The following is a 16,517-nucleotide window of genomic DNA, read 5'->3' as shown; positions in this document are numbered from 1 at the left end:
TAAAGGTTAATTGCAATTCAGTTTATCCCAAGCACAGCTTTCTAAATTCCCAGGATTATAGATTAAAGATTAACAGATCAGCAGCTGTGAAATGACAGACCTACGTGCAACCTGATTATCACCAAAGAACATACTGCATTCTTGCACAAGAGTAAAAACATTCTACTTTATTCAGCTTGCTAATGTAGTCTTCCAGGACAGCTCCGGGTTCAAATGTTATTTTTACAACACATTAAAGCAAGGGCAGCTTTGAGTTTGAAATTCATCACCAGTGAAACCGGAGCACCGAGCATATGCTCCAATTCCTGCAGATGCTACACAGATTAGGTGCAAAAGAACAATCTGTCTTTAGAAGACTGGGTCAGATCCGGATACCGTATTGCTTCAAATTTAAGACGCCCTCGAATTTAAGACGCAGCCCAAATTTCCCACCCTCAATATGAAACCTCAAATAAATATTCATTTACAAAAAGATACAATCTCAATTACGCACATGGAGGCAGTCTGCAGCCGTCTGCTGTCACACAGAGCTTTACAGTTATGTGCTGCTTGTCATTTCCAGTCGTGATTACTCACACCTGCTTTTCTCTCAATTTGTGAACGGTGGTATTGCTTGGCATTTGAAAAATACCGGGGTCTGATCAGCATTTCCGATACTTCCAAACTGTACTGTTTTTTTTTTTTTTATAGAAACGCTGAAATTATAAAAGCTTCTCTTTGAATTCCTCAGGAAGCTAATGACGCTTCTTTGAAAATGGCTGCCTGTGTGTCATGGATGATTCGAGATTGGGCAGTAAAGTTTTGGTTTGTCTTTTCTCAGCGGTCAGTCATGTTGCTTTTTGTGTACTCTGGTAATCGCGTCTTTTGTTGGTGATTTTAATACACGCATCACTATCCTGTACTCTAATTTAAGACGTAGGCTATTTGAGACGCAAAAAAAGTGCGTCTTAAATTCAAAGGAATGCAGTAGTCTCAAACAAAAAACTGTTAATGTTAAAAATTATAATTTTAATATTATCATTTTAATAAGAAATATTTCTATGGTCACTTGTTCCAAGAATTTATTCCTGATACTATAAATGTAATACATTTTATACTGCTAGCCCTTCCATAATCTGGAAAAGCCCAGGCTGAACTGATCAATAACGGATAGTACATTTGATAATTCCTTCTAGTGATGCTTTAAGAACATGAAGTTTGCAATGCTGCTGAAACAGTTCAGGATTGAGTCTGGAGTATACCTGGACATCTGGAATGTTTAGAGGCTACACACACACACACAATAGATTACTGACCTATCTATTGAAACTTTGTCACCTATAAAGCTGTTTACAGCCTCCTGATCGAGAACCTTGCCTCAAGGAGAAGATTTCTCACGCAGTGAGAGTAACATCCTTCCCTATAGTCCTTAGGCCAACGGCATTCTATTAAGTGATTTTAAGTACTTAGTTAAGACACTATGGAAGCTCATTTTTAACAGAATATTGCAAATTGCAATTCTGATCAATGATGTGTTGGAATTGATTAAGGGAATGGGAATTGGTTTTAAAAAGGAATTGAAAAACAGGAATTGACCCCAACCCTGATCAGAGCCCAGTTGGTTATGAATATTGGTCCTTTGGAACACATTTTAAAAATCAGCTTAAACACCATCAGCCAAAAGGAGAGGGCCTTTTTAATAATAATCATTTTGAAAACCCCTTCTGATTCAAATAATGCTGGTACTTAAGTTTTACATCATCAAAATCCAGTTTTTCCATCTCAGTATAAGATGTCTGGAGATAAATTAGCATTTGACTGGCAGATTACAAAGTGAATTCACTGTTGAATTCAAGAGACTAAGTTATGCACAATATCCATTACGTCTGATTCCTATTATGAGGACTCAACAAATAAAAAAAAAATACTGTCATTGAAATCCTGTATTCGATAAAAAAAAATAAAACTCCAAATGTGCTGTTAAAATCAGCAAAGGAAATGAAGCAAAAAAGAACTTCTGCAAATTGCAGGTATTAACATAAAACCATAAACAGCAGCAGTCGGGTTTCTTAAATATATTTTCTTTTTTTTTTCATTAAAGAGTTTATTTTCATTAAAAAGCACAAAAACATTTAACGATCTCGGGGGACTGCAAGTTCTACTGCATTTAAATCATCTTAAAGTATAAATTAATTAGCCATTATTTCTCCAGATTTATTTTATTAAAAGAGAATTACAAAATGTATTTGTGCTGACAAAATAAATATTTCTCCATGAAACATAATTCCTCCATTTTATCTCTGCCTCAATAGTTCAGAAATTAAAGTCTTGTTTTGAAATTGGTTTTAAGATAACTTCAGATAACTTCAATGTACCTCCCGAACCTATGTTACGCTTAATAAACTTTATTTTCAAGCATCTTCAATGTCAGATTGCCTGTGGATTTCATTAACTAAACAGAACACAGTATCACTAGGGTTTTTTTTTTAATAACCCTTTCCTAACCACTGCCAGCCTTTTTAATTGCCTCTGCACATTGCCTGTATGTTGGCAGTGATGAGTCCACTACAATACCAAGGTATTTTTCATAGTGGACCTTGTTTTAATTCCGTAGTCTCAGATTCAGATTTTCTGTGAACTTTTGGATTTTCAACACAATGAATGCTCCAAGAAAATGGTTAGGAAATTATAAAAATATTCATGATTAAAACATAGAAAACAGTGCAAGCAAAAAGGAAACAATATATAAAACAATGAATGCAACTTCACACCTACAATTAATGTTCTTGCGGCATTAACCTTTTTGATTACTGTACTAAAATAAATAAAAATGTATTTTTCATAAAGTAAAATGCATTCTAGCTCTTTAAAAAAAATAATTCTGCCACTAGCTACAATGAGTAATGGCTATGCTTTGCAGCCAACCATAAAATAGAATTTCAAAACACAAAATCGATGAGGATTTTTATGCCCCTGACAATGCCTGTGGTGATTTCTTAATTTCAAAAGCTTCCAAAACGAACAGCTAAACACAGTATATATTCCTTTTGAATTGTAATAGATTGCCCAACAGCAACATGACTTCATTACTCTTACTTGCAACCTGCACTGATCATTGAAACCATTTGTTTTAAGATGTCTGCTAAATAAAAAAAGTTTTCAAAATTACATTGGCCCATCAATTCTGATCTGATTCTTAGCAATGAAGCTGGTTGATCTTAAAACTTGGAACCCAATGACTCGGCAACTACAGCACACCCGCACCACTCTGTGTAAAGAACTGTCTCCTACTCTCTGTCCAGAGTCCGTCTTCACCTCATTTCCAACTGTGTCCTTTGATTTCTGGATGTTACAGTCTCAAAACTGTACAATATAAAAAGGTACTTTAATATATAACCAATCTAGAAATAAACAAAATAAACTTTTGAGGTACAGTACAATTCTAATAAACTGTCTTTAAGCATCCTGTTCTTAACTCTAGTCTTGGGTTTATGTGGCAATAAACTATATTAGCTGAGTATGTGCACTTCAAACAGGTGACTACAGAAGAAATTAGTTTGTTTGTTTTTAAAGGACGATGGTTACCAGTTTGCATAGGAAAACGAACATAATCTCTACAAATAACCAATGATGTAAGCAGGGATTGATTCACCACGAGCTTGATTCACCACAGTGTACAGGTAACAAGCTTAGGTGTGTTATTTAACTCTGAGTAAAACCAAGAATGTGTCAAACTGCTATACAATGGGAGTCTTATTTCCACCCCTGCTTTAAGCCTTCTCAAACATGTTCATCATTAATAAAATAAAAAACAGTGCAAAAGAGACACACAGGAAGAGCAAAAAAAGGTCAAAATGATCAATCTAAGGGGAAGTCTCTCCCCTGGCGCAGAAGTTTTACTGATTCTCGGTCACAGTCGTCTTTCAGGTTCATCATTCGCAAATCAGATTAATGTTTCACTTGTCAGTTTAAGGAGAGGTAAAAGATTAGATTTGTACATACTATATGCATGTGTTTATATTATTTTAGCTTTGGTGCCCACATTTATTAAAATACAGTACAAATCCTGTCACCTTTTTCTTGCAGATGGAGAGGTTATTTACAACACATCTAGTTTCTATATGTACTGTGACTGAACAAGAATGAAAAGCATCTAAACACTTTCCAACCAAAACACGTTTTAATAAAAAAAACATGTAATAAAAAAAAACATTTCAAGAAAATATATCCGGCTTGTTTATTTTTTCCTTGTTGTGGGCCCCCTCAGATTCACTGAGCCATAAGGAATTGTATACTGAAGACACAGACGAACAAACAATAAAAATAACAGGAAAAGTTTCTAACGAGTGTCTGAATGAGCAGCTGTTTCCAGTTTGGAGGATAATTAAATTCACCTAGCAGCTCGAAGCGAAGACAGAAGGGTGGGTGTGAGCACAGCGGGGCCTGGGTGGCAGGGAAGAGAAGACTCATTGACAAATTGCATTGTTATCAATGGAAAATGTTTGCTAATGAAGCCACAACAACATGGGTTGAGGAGATTACAATCAGTAGATACATTAAAGCTGAAAACAAATCCCACTGATTTTTGCTAAACTCTCTTCTCTCATTAGCAAAGACAAACAGCAGAATCAATCCATCTCTCTTCTGGTCTCAAACAGCGCGATCAGGTTTAAACACCACAGGACAGAATAAATATTTAAAAAAAGGATAAAACATATAAATATAACATGTAATGCAATACTTCGGTTCCAATTAGTTGAAATCTGTTGTTTACAAATTAAACTCAATGTTTTGCATTCACAGTCTGTATTCAGCATTTTCATATTTCTTTTTAGAATGATATGATCCCAAAGATGCCTTTTTTTGGAAACGCTAATCACCCCTTCAGTGATCTACATTCATAGTTTCAGGAATAAATTCTAGGAACAAATGACCACGGAAATATTTCTTACTAAATGATAATCTGTAAATTCAAATTTGAATTTTTTTTCAATAAAATCCAACCGTTTTGTGGTTGACAAATTATTTTCAATGCCTGTCATAAACTTAAAAAAAAAAAAAAAATCCAACAGACACTTTTATTCAAACCATGTCTGTCAGCTGAACACAACTTCAAGGCTGTGTTCCAGTCGATTGACTATTGTGCATGCAGCCTAAAGACACCATTCGTTTTTACACAGCGCTTTTGGTTAGAAATGCTGGTGTTTTTACTGTTTTAATGCATTTTATTTAACAAAAATTGGAGCATGTGAGCACTGGTGGCTGCACAACATTTTCTGCTATATGGCACTGTTTTTCAGAGATCACAGCTTTAAAAAAAAAAAAAAACTAAAATGTGGTCTAAAAGAAACTTACAAGGAGCTTCTTGCAGCTAAGAACACTACAAAACACAATGGGTATTTCTTACAGTACCAGCAATCATCAAATACCAAAAAAAAAAAGACAAGAACTGATTTTAAGTTGAGTAATAACATGTTTATTATTATTACTATTATTTTGAATGATAGTTATTACGCAATTCCGATAAACGTTTCAAGTTTCACTCCGTTTAGTTATCTTGTCTTGGTTTACGAAGAGTTTTCTGGAACTGTCCAAGTCAGGTCACAACAAGAACAAAGTAAAAAAAAAAAAAACTTCAAAAAAACAAGAGAGATACAGATCTGGTTATAAAAAGCATGTGGCAATTTCACATTGCAGAGCAATAAGATTGAGTGAAGGCACCAGATAATGAGCAGGAAGATTTCTAGACTCCTTGAGGTGAATGGTAGAAGTACAGTGCCGAGGTGTTAATGCAGTAACACTCAACGTCATTAGGACAGCGCACCTTGTGTCTCACTGTTTTAGTTCAAAGATCCAATTTCTTGTCACCTGGTGCCTCAACCTGACAGTTTAATTACTCTGTGGAAAATACTTTAACAAAAACACAGAGCACAGATTGGCAAGCGATTGTTCCCTGTATTTGCATCTAGCACGTTTTAGAAGCGCTCTTTGAAATGTCGACATTTAGCTTGAAGCAATGGTTTTGAAGCAATGGTTTTAAAGCAATCCCAATAAAGAAACCACAAAAGAACATGGAAACAGTTGTTCAGGTTAATGCAGGAGCTACTGAGATACATCTTCTGCTTACTGATCTGGTTTCTTACTGGAGTTGTGCCTTGAGGCTGCAAAAAAAAAACTAAACAAAAAAACCCAACAAACCAAACCAAACAACTCTTCCACAGAGACAAGTTCCTAAAGTTTAAGGACTTTCATTTCAGTGTATGCAAGTGATGTGCAAAGAAATGCAGACACAAAATATGTACAAGCATGTAAACAGGCCTTCTTGAGTAAATAATACAGATTTATTTAGTGTAGGTCTAGGTCACTTGAGTCTGTCACGGTATTTTCAATAAAATTGCTAGTCTAATGGTCATTTAGCCATTTACAATTAAATTCCTGTAGTGCAAACCAAGCATGAAAAGTATCATACATGACACAATGACAACACATTCAGCCATTATTTGGATAGAATCTTTCACCAGTAACTAGCAGAATTAGAATGATAGCACACATAATACATTGTTCAATGAAAGTGGCTCACAAACTCTGGAAGCATGTCGTGCTCTGGTTATTTTTGTTATGTTGCAGCCGTGCTCTGCAGAAGCCTTCTTTGCCTGATTCAACTTTATACTGTGTGAGACAACATGCAATCCAACCCAGCGGTTAAAGGCAGATCAACAGCCTTTGAGATGTTCTGGCACTGTCCCTGTCCTGTACTATTATAAATCATGGATCCTTTCCTGGCTCTTCCTTCACGTTCCGGTAGTGACCGATAGCTTAAAGAACTTACACCGGCCTGCAGATCACCAGGTCCCCTTTATTCGTCCCATAGGCAAGGCCCAAACCTGGTTCTGGTAACCAACGAGCAGAGTTTATACTGACGTGTCTTCTCTGGTCCGCTGGCATCGGGTATAGGACATTAAAGACTCTCTGTTGGTAAAACACATGGAAACATATATTTCTTTAACAAGACCACAACAATAAATATAAATATAAATATATATATATATATATATATATATATATATATATATATATATATATATATATATATATATTATATATTATATATATTTATATATATATATATATATATTTTCTACAGTACAAATTGTGAGTCACTGGCAGGGGAACACTTACAGTAATTATAAAGGGCTGCAGCAGATCTGTAAATGGCTACTGAATGGCTACACACACACATATAACAAAAGGAAAAGCTGCAGCTCACTGCTTAATGATATGGATGTGGTTAAGAATTCTTTTCGTCATAGTTCACTTCCCGGTTTAATTGAAAAAAAAAAAAAAAAAAAAAAAAAAAAGAGAAATGAAAAACAGAAAGCTGTGACAGCCAAGAAAATGATCTGGCAATGGCAGCAGAGAAATGCAATGTACAAATCAGCAGTGAATAGGAACATGAATGTGAACTCACTGTGGGAGGAATATTTAACAGATCAATGGATCTAAAGCTTCAGCCGATTGGCAACTTCTACCATCAGTGTTAGCATTTACTAAAACCAAGTCCACCATCCTAAAGGCTCAGTGTTTTGCATACCAGTAATTGTCTGAAGTTTAGTTTAAATCCGTTAAAGGTCAGAGTTTTCTTTTAAACCCAACATTTGCTAAATCTACTAACCCATTGGAGTCTGTGTAATTCAGGGTGTTTTTTGCTACATTAAATATTATATTAAATATAATAATAGCACAAGAAGCTTGACTGGAAAAAAAATGACTGCTCACATACAATAGAATAATTGCTACAAACTGACAGTTGTCCGTTTTATTTTTGTATGTCTATCTTTGGAGAAAACCTGGGTCACAGTAGCCACAGACAATTCTCTGATCTCTAGAATATATTCTATTCCATTTATAACAAGTTCAAGATTTGTTTATATTTGCTGAATTGAAAATAGGACATGACAGTGAAAAAAAATTCTGATAAAGAAACCCCTGTTCCGCATCATCTTTTACAACTAGAGATGTCTTGCTGCCTGTACAGAAATGCTGCAGTGTTAGTGAAAGATAAGTGAGATAGAAAAACAGGAAAGCTGCCTGCAGGAAGCTGTTTGGAGCATTTCTGTGCTGCTGTCAAACCTGTCAGACAAAAGTGATCCACAGGCACAGCATTTAGAGATATAAAGAAAAGTCTGTCATTTAATATGGAACAAACGCGACCCATTTTAAAAATCCATCTTTTTCGTATCTGTAGATCAATGAGAATATGCAAGTGCAGTAGTCAGAAGGTAGAACACATTAGGTATTACCCAAGGTCAGTTTCTAAATACCAGATTAAGTCAGCTGCAATGTACCAAAGTCAGTGACGTTTAAGTCACTATTTAAAAAGTATCAATACAAATCACTTTGCGATTACCAGGTCTGAAAGCAGCCTGCTCCTTCATTTAGAGCAGGCATGGGAAACTCCTGTGAGGGCCGCTCCACACAAGATTTAATAGGTTTAAGTGCTTTAGGATGGGATGTCGGTACAACTGGTTTGCAACATCCACTCATAATTAGTATTCTAGTTTGCAGGTTTAAATTAAAATAAATCCAGTATGTAAACTGAATGTTTAATCAAAATGAGTGAAAAACAAACTGGAGATTTTAGGGTATAGTAAATGTCAACATCTGAGGCAATAAGTGGCTTAAAAAGAGGATTCAGGCAAGTTTTTCGATAGCAATAGTCCAATGGCTTAGAGCTTGCTGAATGTACAGTAATAAGGTTATGATAACACTATACCAAATAATGTGTACCAAGAGGAAAAACAAAACAATTCAACACAGATGAGATCTCTATGCAAACACAGCTGCTTTGTAACTATGGTTACTGTTAAAGAACGTCAGTCTGCAAATTGGGCCTATTACATGAAATGGCAATCTTTTTTTTTTTTTTTTAAGCGCAATATTAACAAAACTAATTAGGTATTTGTATATCTAATCCTGAGGTCCTGTATAAAAACAGCTCCAATCCCTCTATTAAAACAGCCAGGTTTGGACTTTCTCAATTGTAAAGGCACAAAAACAAAACGACTCCTTCATGAACTCAAGGTTTTCAACTTGGATCCAGTTTTACTTCTCAAAGTAGTTCAGCTAGAGCACTATTTCAATTTGGGATTAAATTATTAGAAGTTTTGATCTTCCCAGCAGGGTGATGCACCCGAGACTGAGGTCCAGAAAATAGAGAGAGTCAGACTAGTCAACCTGTCCTACAGTACTGTAGGATTCAATAATGAGATCTGTTGGTTCAGAAAAGGTCTCTCACCACACTCTCTATATGATATTTTGCATTTTAACAGGGATACAGGTACAAATAGATGTTGCATTGTGACCTGGAGGTTAATGTGGACAGAAAGTAGCAAGGAACTCTAGGTTTCACTACATCTTCTCTGACCACAATGGTGTATCACGGTCAAATTCCCTTCCCAAGAACTGCGCAACTTCCCAAGAAACGCAGTGAGGTGCAGGTTAAGAAGGGGCAGTTTTAGTCCCGTTTCCAAGCAACCGGCCCGAAATTAGGATCCAAAGAGTACGAGCACTGGATCAGTAAGCAATTCAACAGGATTCAAATATCGTTTGGGTTTTTTTTTGGGTGGGGAGGATGGGGTGTCTGTTGGAAAATCAAAGACATTGCGTCAACTTGGCTTCACAACTATGAGCTTCAAAAGACAATCTTGGACAACTTGCAATTTTTACCCTGAAATTGTGAGATTTACTTTTGTTTGGGGAAACAAAGGGAATATAAATTTCACCAAGCCTGCGGGGTACAATGAAGTTGTCAGAAGGTCTATCTTCCACAACTGGTCAAAGAGAATACAAAGCCAACATGCAAGTCAATGTATTAACACTGATGGAATTTAGGAGGATTTGGGCAAAAAAAAAAACAAAAAAAAAAAACAAAAAAAAAAAACGGTATTAAGAAACAGGAACTGCACGGATTAGATATCTACTGTTTGTTTCAATAGAAAATAATGGCCCCTGGCACTTCAAATCCATTTCAAATTGAGAAATATAAAATAGCAATATGAATAGGTAATGCAATTTTAAATGCTTTTAAGGCAAAGCCTACTCTTGCTTATATATGGCTTGTTAGACATGGTGAAACATCACTCTGACAAATAATTCCATTTACTTAAACAAAACAACAAACACAAAAAGGGCCTTGTTAGACATCTTGTTTATGAGACTGGAGTTTGCAGAGTTTCATTTTTTTTGTTCTGCATGATCCATTTATCGCAAATGATTCAATAAGAACTGTCTGAATAACCAACACGATTTTAAAAAGACAAATGTGCCTACAATGATATTGCAAAGAGGGCTTTCATACATTTTGCTCAGTTAATTGCTAGAGGAATAATTTTCTTTCAGCAAGTAATTAGTCGGTTAACAACAGATAAAAATGCACTGCCGCCTCTACCCTATTTTAAGCTTGTTAGATCACAAAGCCTTTAAAATAGTCAAATGTATTCCTTAAATTCAGTTTAGCAAGACAACACAGACAGCAATACTGCAACCAATTCAAACAGTGAACGCTGCACTTTGCTATGAACTGCCACATCATCACTTGGATACTTTTCCAAAAAACTGTTTGGGATATCACACTTTGTCAATATAACAAGCACACAGGAAAGCCCCTGTTTCAATTTCTGTTTTTCTTCCCAAGCAAAAAAGGTGTTTGAAGGCTGAATTATTAGTCTTCTACTCCTGAAGGCAATAGTGTCCTGCATGCTTGTGTCTGAAATTGAAACTATACAATTAAACTGTGGGTCAGCAGCCTGAAGTCTAAAGGAATAGATGTGTAAACAACGTTAGAATACACACTACTTTTCTGGAGCACAACACTTACCTTGGGATCAAACTAATTGATCTAAACAGTGGTGGATCTAAATAACACTGTCCTTTGAATGACTAAATTTCAGCCAGAAATACACTAAAAGAGACTAGCTTGCACTGTTAAATGGTTGATTTTCAGACTCACCACTGTTCAGATCAACTGAACAGACCCCATTGTTACAGACAGCTAGCCCTGATCTCGTTTTACTCACCCTCATAGAGGTCTCTCCACCGTGGGGGTGCTGCAGCCGGAACACCTGTGCCACCATGTGCTCCGTGGAGGGGTGCAGGAGAATCCTCCGAGACGCCAACCCCACCATCACATAGCGCCCCATAGGGGACAGGCTCACCGAGATAGCATTCGGACCTGAAATAACGAAGTAATCACTGTTACAATTTTACAAATGCACCAAAAAACATATTAGCTGTGCAACTACTGAACTACTGTTCAGCACCACCAGTAACGTAACAGGAAAATTAGCCCAAGATTAGCGAGCTGATAATTGTTCCTTGGTTTTAAAAGGCTATAAACAACAACCATCGGCAATTAAAAATCGGAGGCAGCTTCACCTTGAAGATCAGTTGCCAACTTACTCTCATAATTTATGTTTTATAACTGTGTCTTCATTATCTATAATGACATTTTAGCTGAGGGCACAGCAAATCCACACTGATAGCAAATCAGCTTCAGTTGCTTATTACATTGTAATGTTTTTCTCCTCGTTCAATTCTCTTATAAGGTTTGCCATAATTTGTACCAGCGCGTACATAAAGAACTGAGCTGCTTCTAGGGTTTGATTAGGCCAGCAGGCAGCACATGTTTTTTTTTCTGCTGTAGACTACTTTTATTTTTCTTGCCCCAGGGAACCGATATTAGAGCTGTTGATGGACTATACCAGCTAATCCAGCCAGAAAGAAGCAGTGGCTATTGGGAAAACCTATTGCTACCCTAGTCCCACACGTCCAATCAGATTTAGCTATTAGGCAGTGGTGCCTGAGGGTTCTTAAAGATTGGTAAATGAATTAATAAAGGAAATCAGTCCATGAATAGTTAATGTTGAAATTGATAGGTGTTTAGGTTAGTGCTTCAGCCATACACTACTGAGGCAAATGCAATTGCACATCGCAATTGGCCTTCAGAGATGACAACACTCACATTGTATGTGCTTTAGACTTCACATCAACTTCATCACAGCTCGAGGATTTTGAAACACATTTGCAAATCAGAAACAAGTAATATATTCATATGAAATGACACCAGTTTGGAGCTTTTTAATCCTCATTATTTTACAGCTTAATTAAACCAATTGTCCCTTGAGACTGTTAGGAGCGCAAGAAAAGCTCTGCTTCCCGTGCCTGTGGTGCTGCAGCAATTTTTTTTTTAATTGCCAGTCATCCATCTGCATTTTGCTAAGGCGTAATAACATCTGAAAAACTTAATTTCAGAACTTAATTTCAAAGCCCAAGAGTGCACTAAAACAGGCAAACTCAGTCGAGGCTCCCAGCTCCTTTTAAACTTCTGATTACATGGTGTTCTTTTGTTTGTTTCAGCTTCTGTGCCCGCAGGCTTGATCTCCTACCCACCAATCGGCCCCATACACAGAACCACTAGCGAGTGGTTAGCCCTCAAACTCTACCCATTGCTCTACCTGAAACACAGGCTTTGGAATATCTTACTGAAGTGCTACTGGTTAATATACTAATCTGCTACAGGGGACTGGATTCTGTTACCATGGTGTTAAACATATCTACAATTTCTGTGATTTATTACCACTGCCCTCAATTTTAAATTGTCCTTATACTGCAGCTAAAGGAGGCTTTTAGATAAGACAAAGGTTCATTTAACATGGTCTTTGGTTCTCCAGGGGAAAAATATTCTACAACAGAAGTTTGCAGATGCAACATACCCTGTTATCATAAGCAGAAGAATGCAATATGTTTATTTTACAGTTAAAAAGAGGAGAAGGCTCATTTACAGTAAACAGCTTTAAAAGGCTAAAATGTAACACCTCCACATTCTGATCCAGGAAACTGATAAAATTTAGCTGGAGAGCCTAACGTAGCTTGTTAACTCCAGTTTTTTTTTATTTTATTTATATATAAACAGCAAAGTTCTTGTTGCCCTGTGTCTTATTAGCCTTCTACTCTTCTAAAGCTCAGTCCCAATACTTGCCCTGTTTCTGTGCTGGGAACTCACCAAATCTCTTGGTGTACAGCATCTCTCCGAGGTTGTGTGGTGCCAGAGAGTAAACCGCTAGGATGCCTTCGTCTGGAAAACCTCTCTGGCTACTGGGAATGAACACTGCCAGCAGCTGCCCGTCTGCAGAAATGTCACAGCTGGCATCATTGTATATCTTACAGTTCTGGACCAAAACATTATTGGAGGCTGCATGAAAAAAAGAAAGAGTGAAAACAGTGTTAAATGTAGGAATGTAAGAATTTCACAAAACTCAAGATTCAAAACTGCAGAGAAAAGGTTTATGGGGCACTTTTTTTTACACATCCGTATTCACAAAAGGAATAAGAAAACTAGGCTATCAGATCCACTGTCCAGAAATGTGTTTCACAATTCGATACACTCTGTTGAGCTTTCATTACTTGAGAAGCAGTAGCTTTTGCAAGGGCACTTTTCTGTGCAATAATTGTCTTTTAACCCCATTTTCCAAACTACCTAACTAAAAGAACTTTACTCTTTATATAAATGATTTGGAAACCATGACTTGTTAAGCATCAGCAAATACCCATTTCCTCTGCCACAGCAATATGTAAATGTGGACATTTCAGGATTAATCTGTTCAACCGTAACTCCCATTGTTCATAAAAGCTTATTCTCCCAGCTCATTTTCATTTTTCCAATTCACAGAAACATGCCTTCCCTGAAACCGCACGAGTATTGAAACTACCAATTGCACACTGCACCATCTGTGCATCTTTTGTGGGGTTTGAAAATAATTGCCCATTTTAACAAAACTGAAGTTTTTAGAAGAATGCAAAAACTAAAAATTAACAGGTCTTTAAAAGCTATTATATGCTACAAGGGAGCTCTTGACAGTCAAGCACAGGCACAAAAAGCCGATCGCAGCAAGGAAAACTTTTGTTGTCCTCATGTTGCTGGTCCACTATCTGACAACTCCAGAACTACCGACATATTCTGTATAAAAAACACAAACTTGGGGAGGATTTATGGTGGCTAAATACAGGTTTGATGTTATATATAAGGTACACAAGTATTCAAGAGAGTTTTTTTTATTATTATTTTTTTTTGGTAGTACACACTTTCTGGAGTATGAAGCAGCTTTGGAGACCTAAAGCTAACAATATTCCAGGCCATTTGCCTTACCATTCTACTCTATGGCTGCAAGACTTGGGTTCTATCAAAAGTGATGTGCAGTCGCAGCCAGCAGCTACAGGTACATGCTGAAGATTAAGAGTACTGGCAGATTATATAACAAGGTGGTGCTCATGATGGTGGGGAAACAACCTCCGTCTAACCCAGTGAAGGAGAGACAACCAAGGCGACTTGGCCACGTCTTCAGGACGGACAGGGACACCATCCCTTGTAGATATGCTGCGTACTCTCCTCAACACGGCAAGCGAAAGAGGGGCAAGCAGTCATCAAGCCAGCCCAAGACAGGCATGAGTGAGTGAGTATACAACAGCATTCTACAACCCTGCTCAGTCATGCATGTTACTAGATGACTATGAAACATTCAAGCCTTCAGCAACAGAATGTTTTGCAGGTGTAACTCAATTATTTTTATTGTGTAGTTGGAACAGATTTGATTACATTTCTCTTGTTTATAAGTGCCTCCAGCTCATGTTCTAAAAGGAAAATATTGAACCTTAAAAAGGCAGAAAAAATTTGCAGTACATAAAGGTTTCTTTTCCAATGGACACCTGTGACCGTTCTAATTATTAGAGAAAGACAGAGAACCAGTTTCAAATATTACTTTTCTAATGAATACTGTGGAATTACTGAGCAGGTCCATCGCTCACTGTAAACGACTTCACAGGACAGAAAACTGCTCACCTAAAAACAAACATTCAGGTTACTTGCTCAGAAACATAATGTATTTTGAATTAAATCCCAGTAGAGGGTATTGATTTCCAGAAAGATTAATGTAAGGCTCTGTTAATTACGTACAGTAATGATTTGTTGTTACATCCTGTGGGAGTTGAGCAGCCAGAGAATATAGTGTAGCAACAGTTTATTGATGCGTTTGTTACTACAATGAAAAAAAGGCAAATGTAAGCGGTAAGCCTTTTGAACCTTTGATTACAGGGCACAATGAAACGAAACAGAACGGTTTAGACTCTGCAAAGAAGGTAGGTGGTCATGTGCTAATGACAGCCAAGATTTTCTTGCAACACTTCTTAAGAGAATGATAAAGTTGTTAGATCAGAAAATAGATTTTTAGTTAATGAAATAAATGGATGAATTGATTAATTAAATTGACTTATATGTCTGGATTGGGTATCATTAGCCATGCAGGTCAGCCTCTGAAATCTCAAATCTTTTTTTGTAAAAACTCTGGAGGTGCAATCATTGAGATTCTAGGTCATCTCATATGCTGTTCGCAGAAAGGTTGTCCAGTCTAAACGGACTTTATTAAACTCAACTCAAAACACAGCATTAACGCATTTTTATTTCCAATTTGGTGAAGCTAGCTTGATAAAAGTTCCCTCTAACTTTGATGATTTACATTTTTTTTTGTTTTCCCCCACTCCCCAAAATACATACCACAATATTTGGGGAAAATAACTGAAAATTTCCCAAAGGCAGACCAACAGTCAATATGCTTTTTATGAATCGCATTGACTTTTTCTTTCAGTATTTAGATCATCAAGTAATGGATGCATATGTTAGTAAAGTCTCAAGAGAAATAAGGTCCATCACCACATCACTTAAATCCCTGAGATTACATTTTAGTTTGTTTATTTTCTGGCATCTATTCTTTTCTATAAAACCTTTGGTGTGGTCCAAACTTCTGACAAAATCTCCAGCCCAAATTAATCTCTCAGTGTTTTCAATCATGTAAAAGTTACTGCTAGCAGGGAGGAGTGTGCACTGGTTGATTAAGTGGATTTCTGTGTTGCCGGTTTGTAGCAGCAGCTTGAACAGGCAGCCACTGTTTCACTTTAATTGGTGCACGCTCAAGGAACAGTCCCACGTGTTTAAATGTTTTGTGTACTCATTTCTATCCCGAGTCTCCTGTCTGAGATGATACCTGCTCTGCGGGATGAGATGCTGCACTAAGGCAGCTCCACTCTTTCTACTAACTGACACCTGCTGATATTGCACTGTTCCTTAACATGATTGAAACAAGAAACTTCAGTGGCGATACGCAATTCTTTATCCTTCCAGTGCTAACAAAAGGAGAGGCTACAGCAAAAAAAATCACTGAGAACATTTGAAATTTGTAATGAAAGCAGTGTTGAATAATTTAGGTGAGAATAATGCTATTTGTACCAGTTGAGTGCTGGCAATAATCTGTGATCAGATTGCTACTGTAATTGGTTCTATCTCATTTGACCACAGTTCCTTGTTAAATGGTACACTCCATAAAACAAAAATCACTGCACATACTTTCATACACAAGTCTATTTCCATACGCCGTACCAAAACCAGTTTTTCACATCAGCTGAAAAATAAATACATAAAACAGAATCCATAT

General features: G+C 36.8%; 1 protein-coding gene across 4 annotated transcripts in view; it reads right to left on the bottom strand.

Moving 5' to 3' along the window:
* The window catches only part of LOC117432245 (activating molecule in BECN1-regulated autophagy protein 1-like), an 83,505-nt gene that overhangs the window by 19,270 nt on the left and 47,718 nt on the right, over positions 1–16,517 (bottom strand). For all 4 annotated transcript variants that reach the window (XM_034053868.3, XM_034053869.3, XM_034053871.3 and 1 more), the window contains 3 exons: positions 13,040–13,228; positions 11,055–11,209; positions 6,809–6,948 (listed from right to left, as the gene is read on the bottom strand). In XM_034053868.3, the coding sequence (XP_033909759.3) occupies positions 6,809–6,948; positions 11,055–11,209; positions 13,040–13,228 (484 nt within the window). The remainder of the gene's footprint in view (positions 1–6,808; positions 6,949–11,054; positions 11,210–13,039; positions 13,229–16,517) is intronic.

This window comes from Acipenser ruthenus, chromosome 27, assembly GCF_902713425.1.
Source record: "Acipenser ruthenus chromosome 27, fAciRut3.2 maternal haplotype, whole genome shotgun sequence".
Taxonomy (NCBI): Eukaryota; Metazoa; Chordata; class Actinopteri; order Acipenseriformes; family Acipenseridae; genus Acipenser; species Acipenser ruthenus.
Note: the sequence above shows the minus strand (reverse complement) of the source record. Positions and strands in the feature narration are given on the sequence as shown.